General features: G+C 45.1%; 1 protein-coding gene across 10 annotated transcripts in view; it reads right to left on the bottom strand.

Moving 5' to 3' along the window:
* Nucleotides 1–22,171, bottom strand: part of SLC9A8 (solute carrier family 9 member A8) — a 68,328-nt gene that overhangs the window by 22,876 nt on the left and 23,281 nt on the right. For 6 of the 10 annotated variants that reach the window (XR_003612592.2, XR_003612590.2, XR_003612589.2 and 3 more), the window contains 7 exons: nucleotides 18,502–18,585; nucleotides 13,840–13,941; nucleotides 12,713–12,792; nucleotides 9,742–9,879; nucleotides 7,826–7,969; nucleotides 2,457–2,595; nucleotides 890–995 (listed from right to left, as the gene is read on the bottom strand). Coding sequence is in view for 6 of the 10 variants with exons in the window: in XM_028125250.2 (XP_027981051.1) it covers nucleotides 890–995; nucleotides 2,457–2,595; nucleotides 7,826–7,969; nucleotides 9,742–9,879; nucleotides 12,713–12,792; nucleotides 13,840–13,941; nucleotides 18,502–18,585 (793 nt within the window). In the remaining 4 variants the exon portion in view is untranslated. The remainder of the gene's footprint in view (nucleotides 1–889; nucleotides 996–2,456; nucleotides 2,596–7,825; nucleotides 7,970–9,741; nucleotides 9,880–12,712; nucleotides 12,793–13,839; nucleotides 13,942–18,501; nucleotides 18,586–22,171) is intronic. The other 4 variants (XM_028125254.2, XM_028125255.2, XM_028125251.2 and 1 more) reach the window with 3 other exon arrangements.

The raw sequence follows: 22,171 nt of genomic DNA, 5'->3' as shown, positions 1-22,171 counted from the left end.
GCTATAACCTCATAAATTATAAACCCAAGAAGCTCAATGAACCCCAAGTGGACTATAAAGAGAACTGTACCAAAGTACATCAAAATCAAATTGCCACACACCTAGGAGAATGGCTAAACCTTTAAAAATTAAAATAAGTGTTGATGAGGACAGGAAGCAGCTAGAACTGTCTCATGCATTCTGGTGGGGATGCAAAATGGCCCAGTCATTTTGGAAAACACTTGGCAGTTTCTAATAAATATATACTTACCATATGACCCAGCAACCTCACTCTTAGGTATTTACCCAAGATAAATGAAAATATGCACACATATTCATAGCTAAAATGTGGAAAAACCCAAATGTCCTTCAAATGAACGAATAAAATGTGGTGCAGTAAGAATGTATAAAGTACTGACACGTGCAAAAACATGGATGTCTCTCTACAACATTATGGTAACTAAAAGAAAGGAGACACAAAAGTCTATGTACTATGTGATTTCATTTGTAGGCAAAACTATCGTGACAGAATGCAGATCAATGGGGGTCACGGCCCAGGGCCAGGCCAGGGGACTGACCCCCCTTGGCGGTCTGACCCCATCCTCTGAGTGAAGGAGGCCCTTTTAGGCCTTGTTCTGGGAAAGAGACAACACTGGAAGTGATATTTTGATCTCTGCTACAGGGGGGTGGGCGAAGAGAAAATGTAACCATGACAATACTTGAGCCCCTGAATCCAGCCAGGTCTAAATTCAGAGGTATCCCTAAAGGGCCAGTAAATCCCCTTTGTTGCTTAAGCTCTTCTGAGTTGTGACGGTCTCTTGTGATTGAAAGTGACCCCAATGACATAACCTCTTTCAAAAGGCAAGACAACGTGCCATCAACCCCAGAAGTTAATGTTTCTGTCACTTACCCGAGAGTGAGATTCCTTCTGCAAGCCCATAAGGAAGATAAGCAAAAATGATCATCATGCCAAACTCCAAGGAAGGCGTTTTCCTCAAGTCAATATGCTTTAGCACGTAAATAACAGTTGTCAAGGAAAAAGAACCAAGGGACAGTTGATGGGAGATGCAGAAAAGTCACAAAACTGCTGCCTTCCAAATACATACGGTAGGCAATGGATCCGAAAGGCTTTGGAACATCCCAGGGTAACATGTGAAGATCCATTGTTGTTTTCTTTTTCTTTGCAGGGAGACTGCTGTTTTAAGAAAGGGAATCTGACAAAACACTAACAACTGTAAATTCCTGAGACAAATAGTGGGCGAAAAATTAAAATCCACCCAAGTCAACTCACTTAAAAACGCTGACTGGGAAGGCTGGTAACGTGCCGGGGCTGCGGGGGCAAAGCTGGGGCCACAGCCAGCCGGAGGACAGCCCATGCTGCCGGGTCCCTTCCAAGGCCGTGTCACTCTTTCCGCCCCTGCTTCCTCCAACATCAGATGAGACAGCTAACGGGGTGTGCAGAACTCTGGGGTAAAGTGCCCCACTGAAGGACCTCCTTTCATATTCCTGGAGATCTCCAAACTCATGCTCCTATGAAAGGAGAATCTTCTCTCTATTCAAATACAGCCCACACGCCCATGCTGGGGCTCGCAGTGCCCAGCGACTTGGCTTCCTTACAGCCAATGTTTCTCCATCCCCTCTCCCCCAAGAGAAAGATAAATATGGAGGTAAATACTGAACTCGAAAAAGTTTTCTTTCCCACTCTGTTTATTGCTACAATATGAGAAGCTGTCAGCCAACAACAGAGCCTCTAGACTTCTGGACAAAGGAGGTGAAGGGAAAATTCAACAGGACGGCAGACGAGCGCGCCCGTCACAGGCAAGGGTGGCTCTTCCGGCCATCTGTGGAACAAACTGCTCGTGGAGGAGGGCCAGGTGGCCAACTCCCTGAGACACAGGCTTGGGCTCCCACAGAAAACGGTCTGGTGCCTGTTCCTATTTTAAACATGACAAATTTTCTACAGCAATGAAGGTGTCATTGGCCCTCACAAGCCTCGTTCCTCCTTGACGAGAAAAGCGTATGGGCCGTTGAGCAGTGCAATCAGCGTGGATACCTTGGATGGACTCATTTTGAAAGTCTCTTTACTGGTCCCCCAGATAAACACTTTCAGTGGGGTAAAGACTTTCTCAATTTGGTCATTAAGAGGAAATTAATTTCCAGTTTTCTGACTGTGAAAAGTGAGACAGGGGAACCTGAAAATCTTCTCAAGTGAGAAGCTCCCCCAACGGTGGGATCTGAGAGCCAATGGTGTGCGTGACCATGACGCTCTGAAAAATGACATCCTAAATTGCACATGTCACATCTAAAAGTCCTTGGGTTTCAGTGAAAGTGCTCCTCAAACCAAAACTACATAAAGGTCCTTCTTCAAACGCAGCCTTAGACTAAAACTGGCCCCTTAAGGAAGAGGGGAAAATGGTTGGAGAATATAATTAAGAAAATCTTCTCAGCCATGTGTCTTCAACATATTAAAAGGATATTAATGCAGAGATTAAGCCAGTGAGGGTGCCGAGTGCCGCTGAGCCAAAGAACATTTTGAGGAAGTAGCCAAGGGCTTGTAAAAATGTTTGCCACCCACTGACATCTGACATATTTTTCCTCGTTAAGCCTTCAGCTGTGCTAGGAAATAAAAGAAAAACAGAAAGAAGTTAAAATGTTATAGACAAAGTTATCAGAAATCAACTAAAACTCAAAACTGATTTTTTTTTTTTTTTTTTTTTGCTTATGTGGTCCTTTATTCCTTCCATCGTTGGGTTAGGTCACTTACTTGTTCACCTACTTTGTGAACTGACACCTACTGTGTTAGCTTTTGGAGGGGGGTGGATTCAGAGAGGAGAGCAGAGTCCCTGCCCTGCAAGGGCTCCTTCTGTCTGGGAAGGAAGACAAACAAGGTGAGAGCAAATGACCACCTCGGGGTAAGGCAAAGGGCTGCAGAAACACAGGGTGGGCATCTAACTCAGCCCGGTGGTGGTCAAGGAAGGTTCCTCCTGACATGTGGGCTGGGTTCAGATTTAGAAAAAGAAGAGTTAACAGGTGAAGAAATGAGGGGAAGTGTCCCAGGCAGAGGGAACAGCACAGGCAGAGGGAACAGCACATGCAGAGGCAGGGAGCCCAAGAATGCCGAGCACATTCTGGGAGCATTCAATTACGTAGCTTAGCATGGCTAGAACCCAGGAATGGGATGGGGTGGAGGCTCTGGTGCGGAGAACAGTGGCAAGAGGAAAGGCAAGACCAGCCGCCATGGTGGACCTGTGAAAGGCAATGAACCAAGCTAAGGAGTTGGTATTTCACCCCGAAGGCCCCAGGGAACCACGGGGAGTGCTTCCAGTCGGGAGTAGGGGGCAGGGGGGAGGATCCTGTGATAAAACCTGGAATTGAAGCGATGGCAGAAAATCTGAGAATGGAGCAACCCTAAAGAAGAAATGTCACTGGGTAAGGGCTGAGAGTAGATTTAGGAGGCATTAGGAAGAAGAACTGAAAGAACTTTCCTTCCAGGATAACAACACAAAGTAAAATGTCAGAAGCCATTAAATTCAATTAATGGTTTCATCCCCCAAGGGAAAACCATTACACGATGACAATGGAGTGATTCTCATTAAAGATCCTCCTGCTAACGGATTCTACCTTCAGACTACCTCTCAAATCCATCTACTTCTCTCCCTCTCTCTCCTTACCATCCTCTGTCCCGGATCTTATGCCTCATCGCTCTTTCCAAACATCCTTGTCTTCCTTCCACTCACTGGCCTGGATGATCCCTTTAAAATGCACAATCTGGGGCGCCTGGGTGGCTCAGTTGGTTAAGCGACTGCCTTCGGCTCAGGTCATGATCTCAGGGTCCTGGGATCAAGCCCCGCATCGGGCTCCCTGCTCCTCCCTCTCCCACTCCCACTGCTTGTGTTCCCTCTCTCTCTGTCTCTCTCTCTCTGTTACATAAATAAAATCTTTAAAATAAAATAAAATAAAATGCACAATCTGATCGGGTTACTGGCCTGTCCAAACCTATCAACAGTTTCTTACTGCTTTTCAGGGGGAAGCCCAGCCAAAGCAACACCTGACCCCTCTGTCCGCCATACCTTGTGACCCTCTCTCCTCCTCATTCAGGAAGGGCTCCACTGTCATGGGCACCCCTCTGTAGGTCATCTTTCACTGCTCCCTGGCCCCAGCTAACTCCCCAGTTTGTTCCTCAGAACCCAGGGTCAGTGTCACTTCCTCAGGGACACCTGCCCTGACCCCTTCACATAGTCTACTCTCTCCTGGTACCTGACTTCTTCACAGCATGTGCCAACTCATGAGTCATTCATGAGGACCATGCCTGTGTCCACCTTGTTCACTGCTACACGTCCAGGGCCTAAGGCAGAGCCTAGTATACAAAGATACTCGGTAAATTTTTGCTGAATCAGTAAACAAAACAAAGAATTGTCAATAGAAATATTTAGCTTCATTAATCAGCGTTTCATGAATTGGTATCATTTTAAAGCAGGACAATCTCTGACAAAAGGGTTGCTTGGTCAAATAACCTCAGGAAGTTTTCAGGGGCAATTCACAGCACAGTGTAACATAATAAACGTTCTGAAAAGTCCTGCAAAAAAAAGAAATCTATCTTTTTTCACATAGAAGTTTTCCAAACTCACCTGAATGCACAACCTCCTACATCCCCTACTTTTCCAGCAGACCACAGGTTAACACCCCACCTTGGGGAGTGCGGTGAGCCAATAAGGGTTCGCATTGGGCAAGTGTTTTTGAAGGCTAAGCTTACCCACAGTTCCCAAATGGATCTGCAGGCTGCCTGCACACAGTGCCCAGCCCCCACCCCTTAAAGCCACCACGGCTGGTCCACCGGTTGGGGCCACTGCTTTCTTTTCACGCAGAGGGGCCATGGAAGTGACTGACTGGTGAGGTCGCATCAAGGGCTGACAGCAGACCCAGGACAGAGGCCAACAGTTTCTGAACTCAAGATAACTGAAAGTAGAATCTGGACTCTTTCTGGCCTGGTCAATTTCAACATTTTTTTGTTTCTCACACTTAAAAGAACATGAGGAAATGCTGCTTCAGGATCCATTTCATAAGCTTACACTGCAGCTCAAGAGGACAAAAAAGGTTTCCTCTATAGCAGTTATTATAAGAATAAATTGTCATACTAACAAAGCAAAGCTAAAACTAATTTAATTAAAGTTAATGAAGAAACAGAAGATAGCTTTCTGGCACTTACGAAAATGAAAACATCAAAAAAGGGGTATAATTCATTCACACATTCAGCTGCAAAGATAAATGTGTCGGGTCACTTTGGGAGCGATCATTTATGAAGTAGACTCTCAAACAAGATGTGAGTCTACCTAATAACCAAGGAAGGCTGACAACAGCCCCCTCCTATACTGCTCCCCCGCCCCCCAAAAGAGGCAGGCCTACCATGCCCCCTCTGTCTCTCCAACCTGCAAACGCCTACCGTCTCACAAGACAGCTTGGCTGAGAAGCCTCACTCCAATCCCTCAGAGCGGCTGTCTCCCTCCTGTACTCCAGGCACTGCGCTCAGCCCTCTGGGGGCACCCTTCTCCCACCTTGGACTGACCTTGGCAAGTCCAGCTGGTCTCTGAGTGATGTCTGGCACGTGGAGGGCCCTCGCCAGATGCTGAAGGTGGACAGCCAGTCTTGATCATGCCCCACCCCAGCCTGTAGACCAGCAGTGGTGGAGGTGGGGGTTGGACACTACATATGCATGCGGCCCACAGATCCAGTTTTGGGAACTGTCATCACAGGCGATCTTGGCCTTCAAAAGCAGCACTTTTCCAGGAAGAAACTTTGGCTGTTTACAGTGACTATCTTTTCTCATTTTCAAAAGAAAATAGCTCCTCATCTTTAACCTTCTTGTGGCAAAGAGTCCTGGAGAAGCTCAGAAAAGGTCCTACTGCTGACAGATTTTTAAAAACAAAATAAATTAGAGACAAAGCAGTTGAGTTGAGCTCCTGATGGATAAAAATAACTCATGATGTCACCACCAATTTGGACAAAATTCTTTATCACAAATGTTCAATACGGGCAGCACCAGGACAAGAGACAAAAGTCAAAACCCGAAAGCAAAAAGTCTTTCAGGGTAGATCTTAAGTAAGAAAAAATATTGCCATCAGATTTTTAAAAAGGTCTTACAGCATGATGTATGATAATTGCCTAATAAAGCTATAGAAATTTTTGCCAAGAGAAACGTGAAAAAGCCAATAGTGAGGAACTTGCTAAACAGATCACAGTAAGCTCACAGAAAGGAATACTCTGTAACCAGTAAAATGAGGTTATGGAAGATTATTTTTCAACTCTGCTCAATGGAAGAGTTATAATACAGTATATGGGGTATAAGCCCAGCTAAATAAAACATATGTATACTTCCAAATTGTTAACTGTAATTATCTCCGGGTAGTAATAATGCATGTACTCTCTCTCTGTGTTTTCTAAATTTTATATGAAGAATATATGTACTACTTTTAGAATAACAAAAGTATTTTAAAGTATTTTTGTTTTAAGGTCTGCTAATCACCTCTTGCAATTAAGCAACATTAAAGTTCTCTCTGCAAAAGTAGGACAAAACTAGAACAAACACAGGAAACAGTAACTGGGGGACAGGCGTAGAAGAAGAAAGGAACTAACATTAACTAATGTCCGATGCTTCTCATACATTATCGTAGTTATTCAATCCTCAAATCCAATCCTAGGCTGAGGCATTATCACCCTCACTTTACTGCTGAGAAACATGTGGCTCAGAGAGGTAAAGGAGCGAACCCAGGATCGCACAGCTGTACGTGGCATCACTGGGACTTGAACCCAGGTCAGCCTGATTTCCAAAATCTGGGTTCCCTCCACTATAAAACATTGTTTTACTCCAACATGAAGATTCTGAATGTAGTCTATAATAAAGCTTTTAAGAAAATGCCAACCACTACAGAGTGGCTATGCTTAGCCAGGAATCCCCCAACAAAGGAAACAAGTCAGTATTCAGATGATGGAAAGTCTATTCTTCAGCAGAACACAGGTCGGCTCCGAAGATTCTCTTAGCTCATTTGTGAAACACTGTCCAGAGCTCTTTCCTCCCACTGCTTTGACTGTCTGTGCCTTCTCTGGTTTTGCTAAAACTGTTTGGATCTCCTGCCTATACATGCTAATGAGCACCACAAAAGACAGAGTTCAAGGAAACAGCCCGCGTTAGACAGATGCATTTGAGATGACCTTAGATTCATTTCTTTTTCTCGAGGCTTCTTGACATTTTAGGATTCATCTATCATTTCTCAGATCCTATCAACAAGGGCAGTGATACCGATGAGCATCTGAAAGAGATTTACAGGGTCCAAAGCAGCTTTCACACAATATCATATCCAGCTGGGACCCGTTAGTATCGCTGGCTTATTCTACAGCTGTGGAAAGGAAGGTGCTGGGCGACAGCCCCTCCGTGGGAGAGCAGGGCCTCTGTCTACTGCTTTCGTATGCACCAAAGCTGTCCACACACCCATCCCTCAACCAGCTGCTCCCTCCTCATTTGAGGAGCTAATGAAGAACCTCATGAATCAGAAGCTGAGAGGGTGGGGCCTGGGACTGCTCTGGTTAATAAGCATCCCCAGTGACGTGGACAAGAAGCTGGACTTGAAACCACTGCTGAAAGGTAGGTCCTAAAGGGCGGGCTTGCCTCTAATCAGCCCAGGCCTTGACAGCATCGCTGGGGTGCAGCGTCAGGGCTTGTCAGGACAGAAGACGGAGAAGCGCATGACCCGGCCGCCCAGAGGACAAGCAGCCGTCCCTGCAGCCACCCGGGAACATCTGTCCCTCTGATACCAGGACCTTTAAGTGCTGGCCTTGAAGAAAGGACACTCACTTGGTCAGGACAATGGAGACTGCGTCGTTGAGAATACTCTCTCCAAAAACCAGCATGTTGAGCACCGGGTCCACGTGAAGCGCGTTGAAAATAGCAATAGTGGCCACCGGGTCGACGGCAGAAATCAGGGAGCCGAACGCAAAGCTGTAAGGAAGAGAGAAAAGGAAGGGGTCACTCTGCGATGCTTATCGCCTGGCCCACACAGTAAAACAGCAGAGCCAGAGACTGCGTGTGGTCTGACACGTTCGTACACGCTGGAACTGTGTGTACGTATGGGCAGGAGACCGTGTCTCTTCTCTTGCTTACAGTACGTGCTGGTGGACCGTGGTGAGGGAGGGCAAGGCCCGCTCCACAGGCGGGTTGATGGAAATGGCCTGGTTTTCCACCGTGAGTCCCAACACTTTATTTGACCAATGAGGGAGGGGAGACTTTTGCTTAAAATACATTAGACATGCCAGCCTTCTTTGTCAGAGCAGCTGGAACTGTGATGGCTCAAGGGGGAGCTTCTCCCCTTGCCACCAGAGTGCCACCTGCAACTTGCCGTAGCCTCCATTTAGATTTGCGACGTCTCAGAAAGTGCCAACAGTCAGCAGCAACTCTGGTGTGCTTTAAGGACGTGGGTGGCGTGGGTGCTAGACAACCCCCCACAGGCCAGCAGCTTCCCCTACCAGTGCCCAGGAAGGCGTCATTCCCTCCAAGAAAGAGGTATTAATTGCCCAAAATGTTTCAGGCACTGAGGCCAATAATGAGAGCCAACATTTATATGGCACTTACCACGTCCCAGGCACGGTTCTGAGCACTTTACGTGTAGTAGCTCATTACTCCACACAGCACCCACGTGGGGTGCTACTGTTACCACCCCGATCACATTAAGAAAACTGAGGGACAGTGAGGTTAAGTAACTTGTTGAAGGTCAGACAGCTAAGAAGTGGCAGAGCCAGGATCCAAACACAGGCCGTCTCGCTCAGAGTCAGTGCTCCTGCCCGGGCGGGGGTGGGCTCTGTCCACGGGACCATCCCCAGCAGCCCTGCACAATCGTGTGAGTCTGGGCTCAGGGAGAGCAGAGCTAGTAGGAGGAGATGCCTGGTTGCCTTGCCCGCTACAGTTCACCCTCTAAGTCAATAATCTGGCATTCTGGTCTCCAGGGCAGCTCCCTGTGTTTGATTAATGTGAACTCATGCAAGATAGCCTGCTCACCTCAAGGACAGCCTCTGGATCGCAAGCTGAGGAGCAGACCCCAAAAGACAGTCTCAGTTCAGAGCTCAGTTCTACACCCGCCCTGTCCTTACAAGTGGTCGCAGGTCACCTGCCTCTCGCCCTCACTGTGAGTGCCCAGGGAGCGGGCACTACGTTTTAGTCATGCGTATATTCCCAGGATCCGTCCTGAGCTTGGCCCAGAGGCATTTGTGGAAGGCTGGCAGGAGGGTGGGGGGAGGAGGAAGGCGAGGGAGAGAAGGAACGGTAACACTACCGAGGGACTGCCAACCTGGGGGGCCCTGTTTTGCTGGCAGCGGGCCTCGAGGCCCTCCTGCTGCACCCTGGACACAGAGCTTGTCTTTTCTCCTTGTCTTTAATTCCCACTCTCCTCAGCCCGGGGCAAAACACCAGGGGCCTCAAGGAAAAACAATGTCTAAAAAGCATTTTCTGAATGTCCAAAAAGAGAGAGGCGAGGGAGGAGGAACCGGGGAGCCCTTAGTGGCTTGTGTGTGGGGTGCTGACCTTGTGCGGCTCCATTCCCGAGGACAGGGTGGCAGAGCAGACAGCCACAGTTCTCTCTGCTCCGCATCCACACCCCTCGTTTTGGGAACAGCACCCCAATTTTCCTTTGGGAAGCCACACCTCCCCTCCCCCCCCAGAGTTGCATGGGGCTCTAGAAGTGGGCAGGAGACCCAACTTTGGTCAAAGAGGGCCCTCACCAGGCATTTCGCCAGGTCCTCGGGAATTCAATTGGCCCTTCTGGCATAGATAGCTGACGTGCGGGTGCCGTGAGCCCAGAGCCGGCGGTGCTGCCAGTGTGGGGCAAGCGTGCCCGAGGATGAAGCCAGTCGGGAAGACTGCACAGAGAGATGCAACAAGAGGAGAGATTCTTGGGCAGCGTGGGCCCCGGGGGCTGTCATGCTGGGAGCTGTCATTCCGGAACGCTTCACTTCTGAGCCAACAACCTCCCCTCCCCACCCCCCCACCCCACAACCAAAACTACTTGTGTTGGGTTTCATTTGTGCCAGAATGGGCCTGACTGATGTCCTTTGTCATGGTCCCTGTAGCAACCTGAACTGAAACCAGAGCAGGAACTAGAAGACAGACTGATGAATGGACAGAGGGATGGATGAATGGAAAGATCTGGGTTAAAGCAAAAACTACAGGATAATGATGTACTGTATGTTGGCTAATTGAATTTCAATTAAAAAAAAAAAAGCCAATACAGTGAAACAGTAATCGCAGAACCCAGGTGGTGGTCATTTGGGTAGCCGCTGTATAAGCTTTGCCTTTTCTGTATGTTTGAAGTTTTCATAATAAAAAGTTGGGGGGAAATGATTTGCACAAATCACAGCACACATTTAGCTTGGGTCAGGGATCTCTATTAGGGCAGAGCCTTCCTGGCAGCGAGCATGAAAGGTCTGACGGATGAACGACCCGACTCATCAAGAGCTCGGAGTCTCAGGGGTCACGTCCTCGCGCTGTCAGTGCTCCCCTTCCCACTTGCGTGGCTGGGTCTTTAAAAGGCCAGAGGCTAGAAGTTCACCTTAAAAACGTGTTTTCCTGATTTATTCTACCATCTCCAAAGATTGCAACATCAACAAGTGAAAAGGAAGCAGACCAGCGTGGGGAAATAACTCAGGTGAACCCACCAGTGACATCTCTCTCCAACAGAACCATGGCCGCGATAAAATCTTCTGTGCAACAAAGTTATTTTTATGTTTTCTATTGTGCAGCGGTCTGTGGGTCTTAGGTTTGACCTACATGGCGAAAAACGGACTAACTTGTCAACATTTAAAAACTAGAAAATTCAAGGGCGCCTGGGTGGCTCAGTCGGTTAAGCGTCTGCCTTCAGGGTCCTGGGATCGAGCCCCATGTCGGGCTCCCTGTTCAGTGGGCAGTCTGCTTCTCCCTCTCCCTCTGCCCCCGCCCTGCTCATGCTCTCTCTCTGTCATGCTCTCTCTCTCTCAAATAAATAAAATCTTAAAAAAAAAATAGAAAAATTCACCATTAAAATCTAGAAACCTGGCCTCTTGCGGAAAAAAAAAATTTTTTAAAGATTTTATTTATTCATTTGAGAGAGAGAGAGAGCACGGACAGGGGGAGAGGAGGGGCAGAGGGAGAAGCAGACTCCCCGCTGAGCAGGGAGCCTGATGCGGGGCTTGATCCCAGGACCCAGAGGATCCTGACCTGAGCCAAAAGCAGATGTTTAACCAACTGAACCACCCAGGTGCCCCCCAATGTTCTTTTAATATTTAGTAATTCGGGGCCCATATTCCCACATAGTGATTATTAGGTGGAGCTGAGAAGTCCCCTTCAGACAGGGTGCACTCTTCCGGTCACCACTGTGGTCACCCCGAGACGCAAAGGGCAGTGCCCTCTGGTAAGTGCTCGGCCAGGCTCTGTGGCTGTGTGTGTTTGTGACTGCTGGCTCATTTCCCCAGAGCACTCCCTGTGAGGGGGTGGTCCCTTTCTAACAGGAAAGGAAGTGTCTGCACACAGAGCGAGAGGCCCTACCTGGCTCCTATCCTGCTTGTCTAAGGGACAATTCTTTTACTCCTCTCTCCCTAAACATCCCAATAAACACTGGTTCGATTCAAGTCCACAAGAATTTATCCAGCATTTTCTGTATCTCTAACCAGTTGGCCCAAAACAGGTTGAAGGACTGAATGCTGTGACATCTTCCTTTACGTGACTGGGTATGGGACGTTTCTTTACACTTGCAAATACCTGCAAAACGCGGGGCCTCGGTTCTGCTTTATCTCCAGCTCCTTATGGAATAGGAATGTGACTTTCGCTACTTGTTTATATATCAGGACTACCTTACAGCAAAAACTCCAAAATTTATGTTCCTGGTGGAAAGATGGGATTGGACTGGCTGGTAGCAGAGGCACATTTCCCATGAAAAGGGCTTCAAGATTCTAGCCCCCAAGTTGCTGAAGGCCGAAAGCTCTGGCCGGCCTGACGGGAGAGACCCGGGGCCCAGAGCTCGCCTTGCTTTCTAGCCCCTGGCCAGGCCACAGAAGCAAGCGCCGATGGTGCAGGAACACGGATCAAGGCTGCACACGTTCTGGACTTCTCAGAGAGGGGAAACCAGGCTGCACTCTGCTTGTGCACTTGTTTAGCATTAGATCTGGTACTATCCAGGAGACTGCGGCCTAGGTTGCTGGCCTGGGTTCTGAGATAGCAGCTCGGAGTGCTCACTCGAGTAGCTTCAGACTGAGCAAGATATCCACAGTAGAGCCCTTGGCCCTGCCTGCTTCCCCCACCCTACCCCATGCCTGCTTCAGGGGAAGCCCAGAGTGAAGATTCTGTACACCTCACTTCCCACTCCATCCCTAATCTATCAAGAGGACAACTTTTCATTGTGGCCACTGAAAAGACTCAGAAATTAGCTGAAGATGATTCTGGATAATAAAAGATGCAGTGTGTGGTTAACTGACCAGAGTCATTCTCTCCAAAGTTTAAACTAAATCAGGTCTTTCAATCAGCAATGCTCTGACTAGAGATCTTCGAAATCCCACAATATAGTTTTGATTCATTTCAGAGCCACAAGTTAATTCAGCAGAAATCATCAGCAAAGCAAAAAGAGAGACAGAATAGAGAAACACCACACCCAGGAATCAATGTGGAGAAAACTATCCCCAGTCTGAAAAGTAGTCACATGGTGTGACAGTATTAAAGATTTACCTGTCTGTCATGTTGAGTTTAGAGATTACATCAGCCTGTAAAATAAAACACACAAACACACAGACACAAAAAAAAAACCCCTGGAGAACAGCCAAGAAGATTAAAATGTCCATTAGTGTTTTATTAGTAACTAATAAGGACATTAATCTTCAGTCCCCAAACCACTTGAAAAATAAAGAAAACTCCTAAGTTTTAGTTTAAGCATGCATTCAATCATTATACAACAAAAGTATGGAACAGAATGCTACATTTTTCAAGCCAAATTAGGTATGGTTTTCTTAAGTTCATTCCCATTTGATGCTAGAAGCTGTGCAGTGAAGAAGGGTGCACGACAGACAGATTTATCCTGGTGCCACCGAGGCGGCAGTCCAAGTGACAATCAAATGCAGTGGGCTTTGGCCGACAGCTGCCCATAGAAGCAAACACGTCTGACACACACACGAGAAGCCTGCCAGTCACCCAGAGGCCTGAATCTCAAACTTATTAGTTTACAGAACCGGGGCAAGTGCCCATAAAGGAAAAGAACTATGGCATGCATAGACATGCAGAATGCAAAACTATAGATATTACCTTTCTGGGTAGATTTGGTTTAAATTAATTCAAATTAATTTGAACTCAAAGTACAGAACACTGGGAACTGGTTTAGCAATGGTGGAAAATCCAAAGTATATAATTCTATGGATGGACAGCTTAGAATTGAGTGAACATATTCAGAATCAAGTTTGATTTTTAAAATGCAAATTTTTGCTAAGAAACAGTGGTTAATCCTGACTCAGTCTGCTTGATAACACAACTGATACTGTTTTAATCTGAAGACCTTGGGGGTATATATCCTGCTTTATTTTTAGTATTCTGTCTTAAGAAATTATTGGTTTGCAAATAAGATCAAAAACTTTCGGGGATTATGAAGAAGATTCACTCAATTCCAGACACCAACGCTCTTCGAGGACACTTAGAAACAACTTCAGCATGCCTTTACGGTTCCTCGTAGGAGTTTGGATTTCCTTCCAGGACAGCATTTACCTTGAATGTGAAACCCAGGCCCCACGAAGTGTCCCTACCCCACCTCCCTGCACTAGCTCTAAGAATGTAAGATTTTCAGAATTTTTCGAAGATGTTTTTCTTACCTGACCCAGAAAATAAATTCCTCCACCTACTACAAAAGCGGAAATTGCCGTACCAAAGACAGCAAACAGGGTGATGGAACCAATATTTTGAAAGAAGTTACCCTGTTGGAAAAAGCAGAATAAGAGAACTGCTTAGGGAAGCTGGTCCAATCAGTGAAGGCACGCACCCCCCACCTGGCCCTCTGCACACACTTGATTCTCTGCAAAAGACTACCCACCTGGTTTGTGCTGTCTTCACTATGACCCCCCACTTCCACTGGGAACGCAGATAAAACCCAACCAAACACTGGATGGTTGGACCCCTGTGAAGGCCTCTAACCTCCCCTTTGTTTTCTGGGTTCTAGTCAAACTGGTAGCTTTTGGTTCTTCGAACATTTCATGCTCCCTGGGCTTGGACCATTCTTTCTTCCTCCTTGCTTGGTGAACTTGAATCGTCCTAAGATCTTAGGTGGTTTGGCTCTTCCTGAGGGAAGCCTGCTCTCATCCCTTAGCCAGGTCAGACCCTATTCTATGCTCTCAATGCACAATAACCCTCTCCTGGTAGCACATGACAGGGCTGAAAGCTTACATTCATTTATATAACTATTTGATGTCTGTCCTTCCCACTAAGCTATGTGCTCAATGGTGGTGGTGGGGGGGGGCACAAGGTCAGGGACACACACACACACACAAGGACCTCGTCTGCTTTTATATAACACAGTTACTGGTGTAATGCCCATCAGATGGAAGATGCCCAATGAATAGGTACTGAAGGAATTAATCGTGTTTCATGTCTGATCAAAGTCCAACGCTTACACAACTGTAATTTTTTATTTAATTAAAAAAAGGTACATAATTTCTTTTAAAGACTTTATGCAATCTCTATACCCAACGTGGGGCTTGAACTCACAACCCTGAGATCGAGAGTCACATGCCGCACTGACTGAGCCAGCCAGGAGCCCCAGAAAAGGTGCATTATTATAAAGAAGGTCAAGATAATAGGTTAGATAATCAGAAAATCCTGTTTGCTGTGCAGGACTTTCAAATACTTTTATTTTACTCTAGGGGCACCTGGGTGGCTCAGTCGGTTAAGCATCTGCTTTCGGCTCGTCATGATCTCAGGGTCCTGGGATTGAGTCCCATGTTGGGCTCCCGGCTCAGCGAGGAGCTTGCTTCTTCCTCCTCCCCATCCCTCTTCCTGCTCATTCTCTCTCTCTCTCTCTCAAATAAATAAAATCTTTAAAAAATAATTTTATTTTACTCTGTTAGTATCTTCATCAAGTATGACAGATAAAATATATTTCCATCTATACTTCACAGCATTTAAGAGAAAATACTTGAGTCCTAGTACTATGGCAACATCTTTCATATTTCCATAAAATTTTTAAAAAGCTATTTATTAGAATCCTGTGGGCTCCACTTAGGAACAACACCAAGGACCCTTGACACTTAATTGTGAGCATAGACAAGGAAATCCATCTTTTCTCTTAACTAACAAGCTATAGACAACAGGAACTGCTATTTTATGCTATATATATTTTTTAAGTTTATTTATTTTTAGTAATCTCTAAACCCAACATGGCGCTCAAACTCACAAACCTGAGATCAAGAGTAGCATGCTCTATTGACTGAACCAGCCGGATACCCCAGGAACTGATATTTTATTTTTTGAAGATTTATTTATTTATTTGAGAGAGAGAGAGAAAGAGGGCATGCACGCACAAGCGGCGGGAGGGGCAGAGGGAGAGGGAGAGAGAATCTCAAGCAGAATCTGCACTGAGAGTGGAGCCAGACCCGGGGTTCGAACTCAAGACCCCAAGATCACGACCCAAGCTGAAACCAAGAGTCAGATACTCTTTCCACTGAGCTGGCCAGGTGCCCCGGAAAGTGCTATTTTAAAGCTCACTTCAAAAGCGTGTCCTCAGCTCAACACTGGCGGCCCCACCAAGCCCATCTCCTTCAGGGGGCTGCTTTGCTTCATTCATTGCAATCTGATTTGGCTGCCCATAACGTGACATTCAATTACTTTGGTATATCAATCTTCCACACACAAAGAACTTTAAAATAACTCAGGGCAAACACAATGATTTGGTTTTTTTCTAAACTAAAGGCTTTCATCTATGAGCTTTTCTTTGCAAAGAGCTGATTTATTTTGTTGTTAAAATAGATTAAATTAGGGGCGCCTGGGTGGCTCTGTCGTTAAGCACCTGCCTTCGGCTCAGGTCATGATCCCAGGGTGCTGGGATCGAGCCCCGCATCGGGCTCCCTGCTCGGTGGGAAGCCTGCTTCTTCCTCTCCCACTCCCCCTGCTTGTGTTCCCTCTCTTGCTGTGTCTCTGTCAAATGAATAAATAAAATCTTAAAAAAAAAAATTAAATTAAGTCTTGATCTGTTTGTAAGAATCTAATGCTGATATAATTTATGGAGTTGGTTAATATTAATCTGGATGTTGAAAATTTACCCAAATTCAAGTTACCACATTCAAGAACTTCCCTTTGTTACATAAAGCAAATTTCTCTCTCTTTGACATAACTAATGGCCTATTCTTTATATTACATTAATAATTTTAAAGAACCAATAGTTGCCTATTTAATGCATATTAATGGATGGTAATCTTACTGAAATTTGTATTCCAAGTCCAAATTTACATCAACAAATACAGCAATATTAAAGACACCCAGAGTTGACTTCCTGTCTTCTTTGGGGAGGGTAAGAAGTGGACAGAAGTCTTTGCATTCACATTTCTAACTCACATTAGTCCCTTTCACATAAACTGTCACGTTTTCTGCTGGAAAGCCATCTTCAAACATATGTTTTTCTAAGAAATTATTATTTTCCTCAAATTTTGGAACAAGTTTCTCTCTCCTCCCTCCAAAAAATTAGAAAATAAAAATTCTATATGCTCTAATACAATAATCAAAGTGTCATATTTTTAAATAAAAACTGAATCAATCTCAGCACTGTTTTGAAATATTTTCACAATCTACTTATAGTTTAGTATCTGTTTATAAAATGAAGGAGTGAAAGACATTGACTTTTAATTCCTTCCTGCCTGTTTCTTTTTAAATTATCTGAGGTCAGTAATAATTTATAAGACTTGGGAATTTTTTTTTACATTAAACTTCCTTTTCACTTTTTCTTTGAATAGATGCACAATAAAATAACAGCTTAAACAAAATCTGGACTGAACATTTTAGAATATTTATGCTTTAGTATCAAGGTGGAAAATTAAAGATTTAATTAGTATGTTCTGACCAAAACTCTCATGACAAATTTAACTCTCAAGCTCAATAAGCTATTAAAAACAACACTGGTCATATTAATAATAGATAATAACAAGAAGGACCACCAATTATTTAGTGTGGTGGGTGATGCTTTGCAAACATTCTTTCATCTAGTGCAAACCTTCAAACAACCTGAGAGGTAGGATTTTCAGGGTTTTTTGTTTTGTTTTTAATTTTTTACTTTACCCAAAAGACACCTGTAGGGGGCAGCGCATGATTAGACCTACATCTCTCTGAAAGTCCAGGCTCTTTCCTCTCTCTGAGGCTAGACCACACCTTCTAACCTTCACAATTTTTAATCACATTCACAAAATAACTGCTGTATTACAAATATTTTAAGTTGAATCACCTTTTTGTTTTATTTTTCTTAAGATTTATTTATTTGAGAGAGAATGTCAGACAGAGAGAGCACAAGACAGGGGGAGAGGCAGAGGGAGAAGGAGACTCCCAGCTGAGCAGGGAGCCCAAGGTGGGGCTTGATCCCAGGACCTGGAGATCATGACCCAAGCCGAAGGCAGACACTCAACCATCTGAGCCACCCAGGCGCCCCACCTTTTTATTTTAAAACTTAAATACACTTAAAGAAAACTCATGGACAAGAAAAAGACATCCCCAACCCTCCTCGCCCCAAAACACACACACATACATACAAACTGGCTTAAAAGTGAGAAGCTCCTGCCCAGGCAGAAAGGGTCTCACTGGAAGCTGGAGGAAAGAGACCAGAAATGCTGGGGCAGAGCAGGGAAGTGAGCAGGGGCCAGTGAGGCCACTCTCCAAGCTGAGGAGCCAGGAATAGGCAGAGTAACTGTGGGACTAGGTGATGGGCCAGAAGGAGCTGGGGGACTGGGAACAAGCATGAGGCTCCAGTCTGGTAAGGAGAAGCTGGGCCAGGGAAAGGGCAGGAAGAAAGGGAGACTGGGGGTGAGGGGCTATCAGCTGGGAGCTGAGGCCCAGGACAAAACACTGAGAGGGGACCCACTGAAGGAGGCAGAGGCCTAAGGGAGGAGAAAGGCCTGACATGGTGAGCTGAGAGAATCAAAAGGCCTGAGGCACATGTCCCTGCTGTCCCAGGACAGTCTGTGCTCCTACATGTGTCAGTCTGTGTCCAACAAGAGGAATCAATGAATCGTCTGTACACCACTTAAAATCACTCTGGCCATCACTTCCTAGGCAGAACAACCCTCTACGGAAAACACTAGTTAATAAGCCACACTGCCTGAAACCAGGTATGTCTGCTCCTCTCCCTAAGTCTGGCAGTGCAGTCCAGCTTCTACGTGCACCCCCGGGGTGTCGGCGCAGAGCCTCCACTGCTAGGTCAACACCCAAGTTTTTCGGAAGCCTGCCTTACCAACATGGGCAGCCACCTAGACCAAAAGCACCAATGCATGCCTGAGTCTTACCTTGTGTAATGAATATCCTGACTCAAATATAATAGGAGGAAGCAAGAGGAGGAAAAACATATTTGGACGAAACATTTCTTCTTCCTGTAAATATAAAATGGGTATTTTCAGAAGCATGGAAATTTGTGTAGTTAAGAAATAAATCCATCAGTGAAGAGCCAAAAGTAATTAATTGTTCTCTTAGGCCCAGTGGAAACATGCAATGTTTAAAAGAGTACCTGATGATAAAACCAAGCAGCAGAAGAAACCAAAAAACGTAATAAAACCTGCATTAAAAAATGTAGGACAAGTGATTTTAAAAGGTGACCAGCATAAGAAACAGGATGAACTGCTTCCAAACACACAGTATATGCTCTTCATTATTTTTTTTTTTAATTTTTATAGAAAGGGAGGGGGGAGGGGTAGAGAGAGAGGGAGAAAGAGAATCTTAAGCAGGCTCCACACCCAGCACGGAGCCCGACGTAGGGCTTAATCTCACGACCTGAGCCGAAATCAAGAGTCGGATGCTTAACTGACTGAGCCACCCAGGTGCCCCTGCTTTTCATTCTTTACTAAGGAAAGAAAGTTAATTTTAATACAGAAAACATTTCAATTAAAATAGGACACTTTCAACAATAAGCCCACAAATTGAAATTCTCTGGGAAAAAGTAACAGTAAGCCCTAAAACAATCCACTTGGAGGAAGAGTAAACCCTATACATGTTTAAAACAGCCCTGCCTTTTCTCTGCCTGTCACAGACAACTGTGCCATTTTCCTAAATCTGGGACTATGATGGAATAGTCTCCATCTGATGCCCTTGTGACTTGGGACATGGCTATCAAGCAAGCCCCTTGCCATGCCAGAATATGGCCATCTTTAGAGGGATGACATAATAATTTCATTTTGTATATTAATACCTCTAATTGTTGAGGTACGGGGGGGAAATTCATATTGGTCCTCAAATCCAAAATGGCCACATGTAATACAAAGCCTACTTAGTAACTGCAGTATTAATTAGGCCCTTTTTCATATGAAAGTTTTCATGCCACAGTCTTGACAGTCAGATTTCTTGTCAAAATCCCTATTCAAAAGAATGGCTAAGTGTATTCTTACAAATGTACAGCTGTTACCATAAAGACTAAAATAACATTCAAAGGCTCAAAATAGAAAGCAAATGATGACTTCTGAAAATGCCTTATTAAATCTTAAAATAACTGCCCATGCAACAAGCTCATGACTCAGACTGGGACCATGTGAAAAGAAATGGGCCGATCTCTATTTTGTGGGGCAACCTATTCTCAGGATCTGTGCAGTGGGACTGCTGTATAGATTCTTTTGGGGTTTCAGAAACCCCCCACCCCACCCTGAGAAAAAAGAGAACCCACCTGTAGCGGGTTGCATGGTGTTCTCCAGGCTTAATTCATGTCCACCTGGAACCCCAGATGTGACCTACTGTGAAAACAGGGTCTTCACAGATGTAATTAAGGTGTAATGTAAGAATCCAGATGAGAACATACTAGAACAGGGTGGGCCCTAAACCCAATGACAGTGTCCTTACAAGAGACAGGAAAGGACACACACGGCGAAGGAGGACATGTGAAGACAGAGATGAGAAAGGGGTTACACTGCCATTGCCAACCAACACCTGGGACCATCAAAACCAGCAAAAGCCAATGATGGATTCTCCCCTAGAGCCTGGATTTGCTCCCCAGAGGGAACATGGCCCTGCCAACACCTTCATTTCAGATTTCTGGCCTCTAGAACTATGGAAGAATAATCTCTGTGGTCTTAAGCCCCCCAATTTTGGTAATTTGCTGCGGCAGCCACAGGAAATGAAATGTCCCACCTTAGAGTGAGTGAGTAGGGTTACAGAAAGATCCTAGGTTCCTTCTGGCAACATCGTCCCCAAAATGGTATGAGGTGATTTTAGATGGTACATGAGCAGTATGTCATTTACCACTGATGCCCCAGATTGAGAAAGTCAGCCCCCGTTGATTCTTTTCCAGTCCCAATTAAGTCAAAGACACTGCAGGCTGGCGTGAGGGCGTATAAAGCCTCTCTTCAATGTGCTGATCTCCCTTTTCAACAGAACAAGCTTGACCTCAGAGGCTTCAGGAGGCCTCTGCACTACTTTGTTTTATCATATTTATTTATAAAAACAGTATTGGTTTCCCACAGTATTATAACCTGGTATTATAATGTCTCCTTTAAAATAAACATCTATAGTATATATACCAGTGTTCACAGCAGCATTATCCACAATAGCCAAAAGGTAGAAATGGTCCATCAACAGATGAATGGATAAACAAAGTGTGGTATATACCTACAAAAGAGTATTATTCAGCCACAAAAGGAAGGAAATTCTGACACATGCTACAGTATGAATGAACCTTAAAAACATCACGCTGAGTAAAATAAACCAGACACAAAAGGACAAATGTTTCCACTTACATCAGGTACCTAAAATAGGTAAATTCATAAAGATACAAAGTAGAATAGGGGGCTACTGAAAAACAGACAATACTAAAAAAAAAAAGGCAGAATAGACTGTGGGGAGGGGGGACTGGGGAGTAGTTTACTAGGCAGAGCTTCTGTCTGGGATGATAAAACAGTTCTGGAAATAGATAATGTGATGATTATACACCATTGTGAATGTAGTTAGATGTAGTTAGCCACTGAAATATAGACCTAAAAATAGCTAAAATGATACATTTTATGTTTTACCACAACCAAAGCCTTTAAAAAAAAAACTGCTACAAAAAATATATATACATAAAAAAGCAACTTGCTTCAAGAAATAAATACATAAGTATATGACAATACAGGTGGAAGGCAGGCCCAGGGGGACAGTCTGGCAGCAGAACTGCACGGAAAGAACACCAGGCTCCTTGTTTTTTCTGATCTCCTCTTGCTTCCCGCAGCACCCAGTTTCCAAACAGGTGTCCTGCTTTCGGCTTCAGCTTTCCACAAACACCTGTTCCTCCAGGAAGCCTGGCCCAAGTATCCTGGCCTAGAAACCGCCCCCTTCTTCTGAGGTCAAGCCCAGATCGCCTGGACGGCTCTTTGGGCGCTTAATTACATTCACCACCCAACTCTGCTTCACTTGCCTGTACCATTAAATATACTACTACTATTTAACTTGGAAAGGAACGTCCACTGAAAAATAAATTCAACAAAATTGAAGCATACAAAACTTGGAGGACAACCTCCCCGCCCCACCCCTAGGCTCCCACTGCTCAGAACAAGGGTCACCAACTCACAGGCTCCCCGGGCCACACAGCATTCCCCCAAGGAGCAGCTGCTGAATCTCTGTGGGGCGGCATGTGGGCCTGATGTTAACAGAGTTTCTGTTTCTTCAAGGGAAGCTAGAAGTTCAGGTTTTTATGTGAAATTTCCAGCATTTTATATAGATTTACAATATTTTAAAATAAAACAATTTTTAATTGTTAAAAATCAGGTCCAATTTTGAGTGACTGATTTTAAATTGGATCAGTTAAATTTTGATTTAAATCAAAATGTGTTAGCAGGCTTTATCTACACATCAGGCTGTATGCAGGAATAGAGAAAGGGTTACAGTCTGTGTCCCCTGCCCTACAACCTAGCCACTGTGAGGGTGATGAAATTTAACCAGTTGTAGTAGGCCAGAGAGATCATTCACAATGTGCTCCAGTGGGGCCTGCCCCGTCCCTTC

This window comes from Eumetopias jubatus, unplaced genomic scaffold (genome assembly GCF_037043125.1).
Source record: "Eumetopias jubatus isolate StellerSeaLion01/CBP00866 unplaced genomic scaffold, mEumJub1_p1.0 scaffold_9, whole genome shotgun sequence".
Classification (NCBI taxonomy): domain Eukaryota; kingdom Metazoa; phylum Chordata; class Mammalia; order Carnivora; family Otariidae; genus Eumetopias; species Eumetopias jubatus.
The sequence above is the reverse complement of the archived record's forward strand: the minus strand, read 5'-3'. Positions and strand labels throughout refer to the sequence as shown.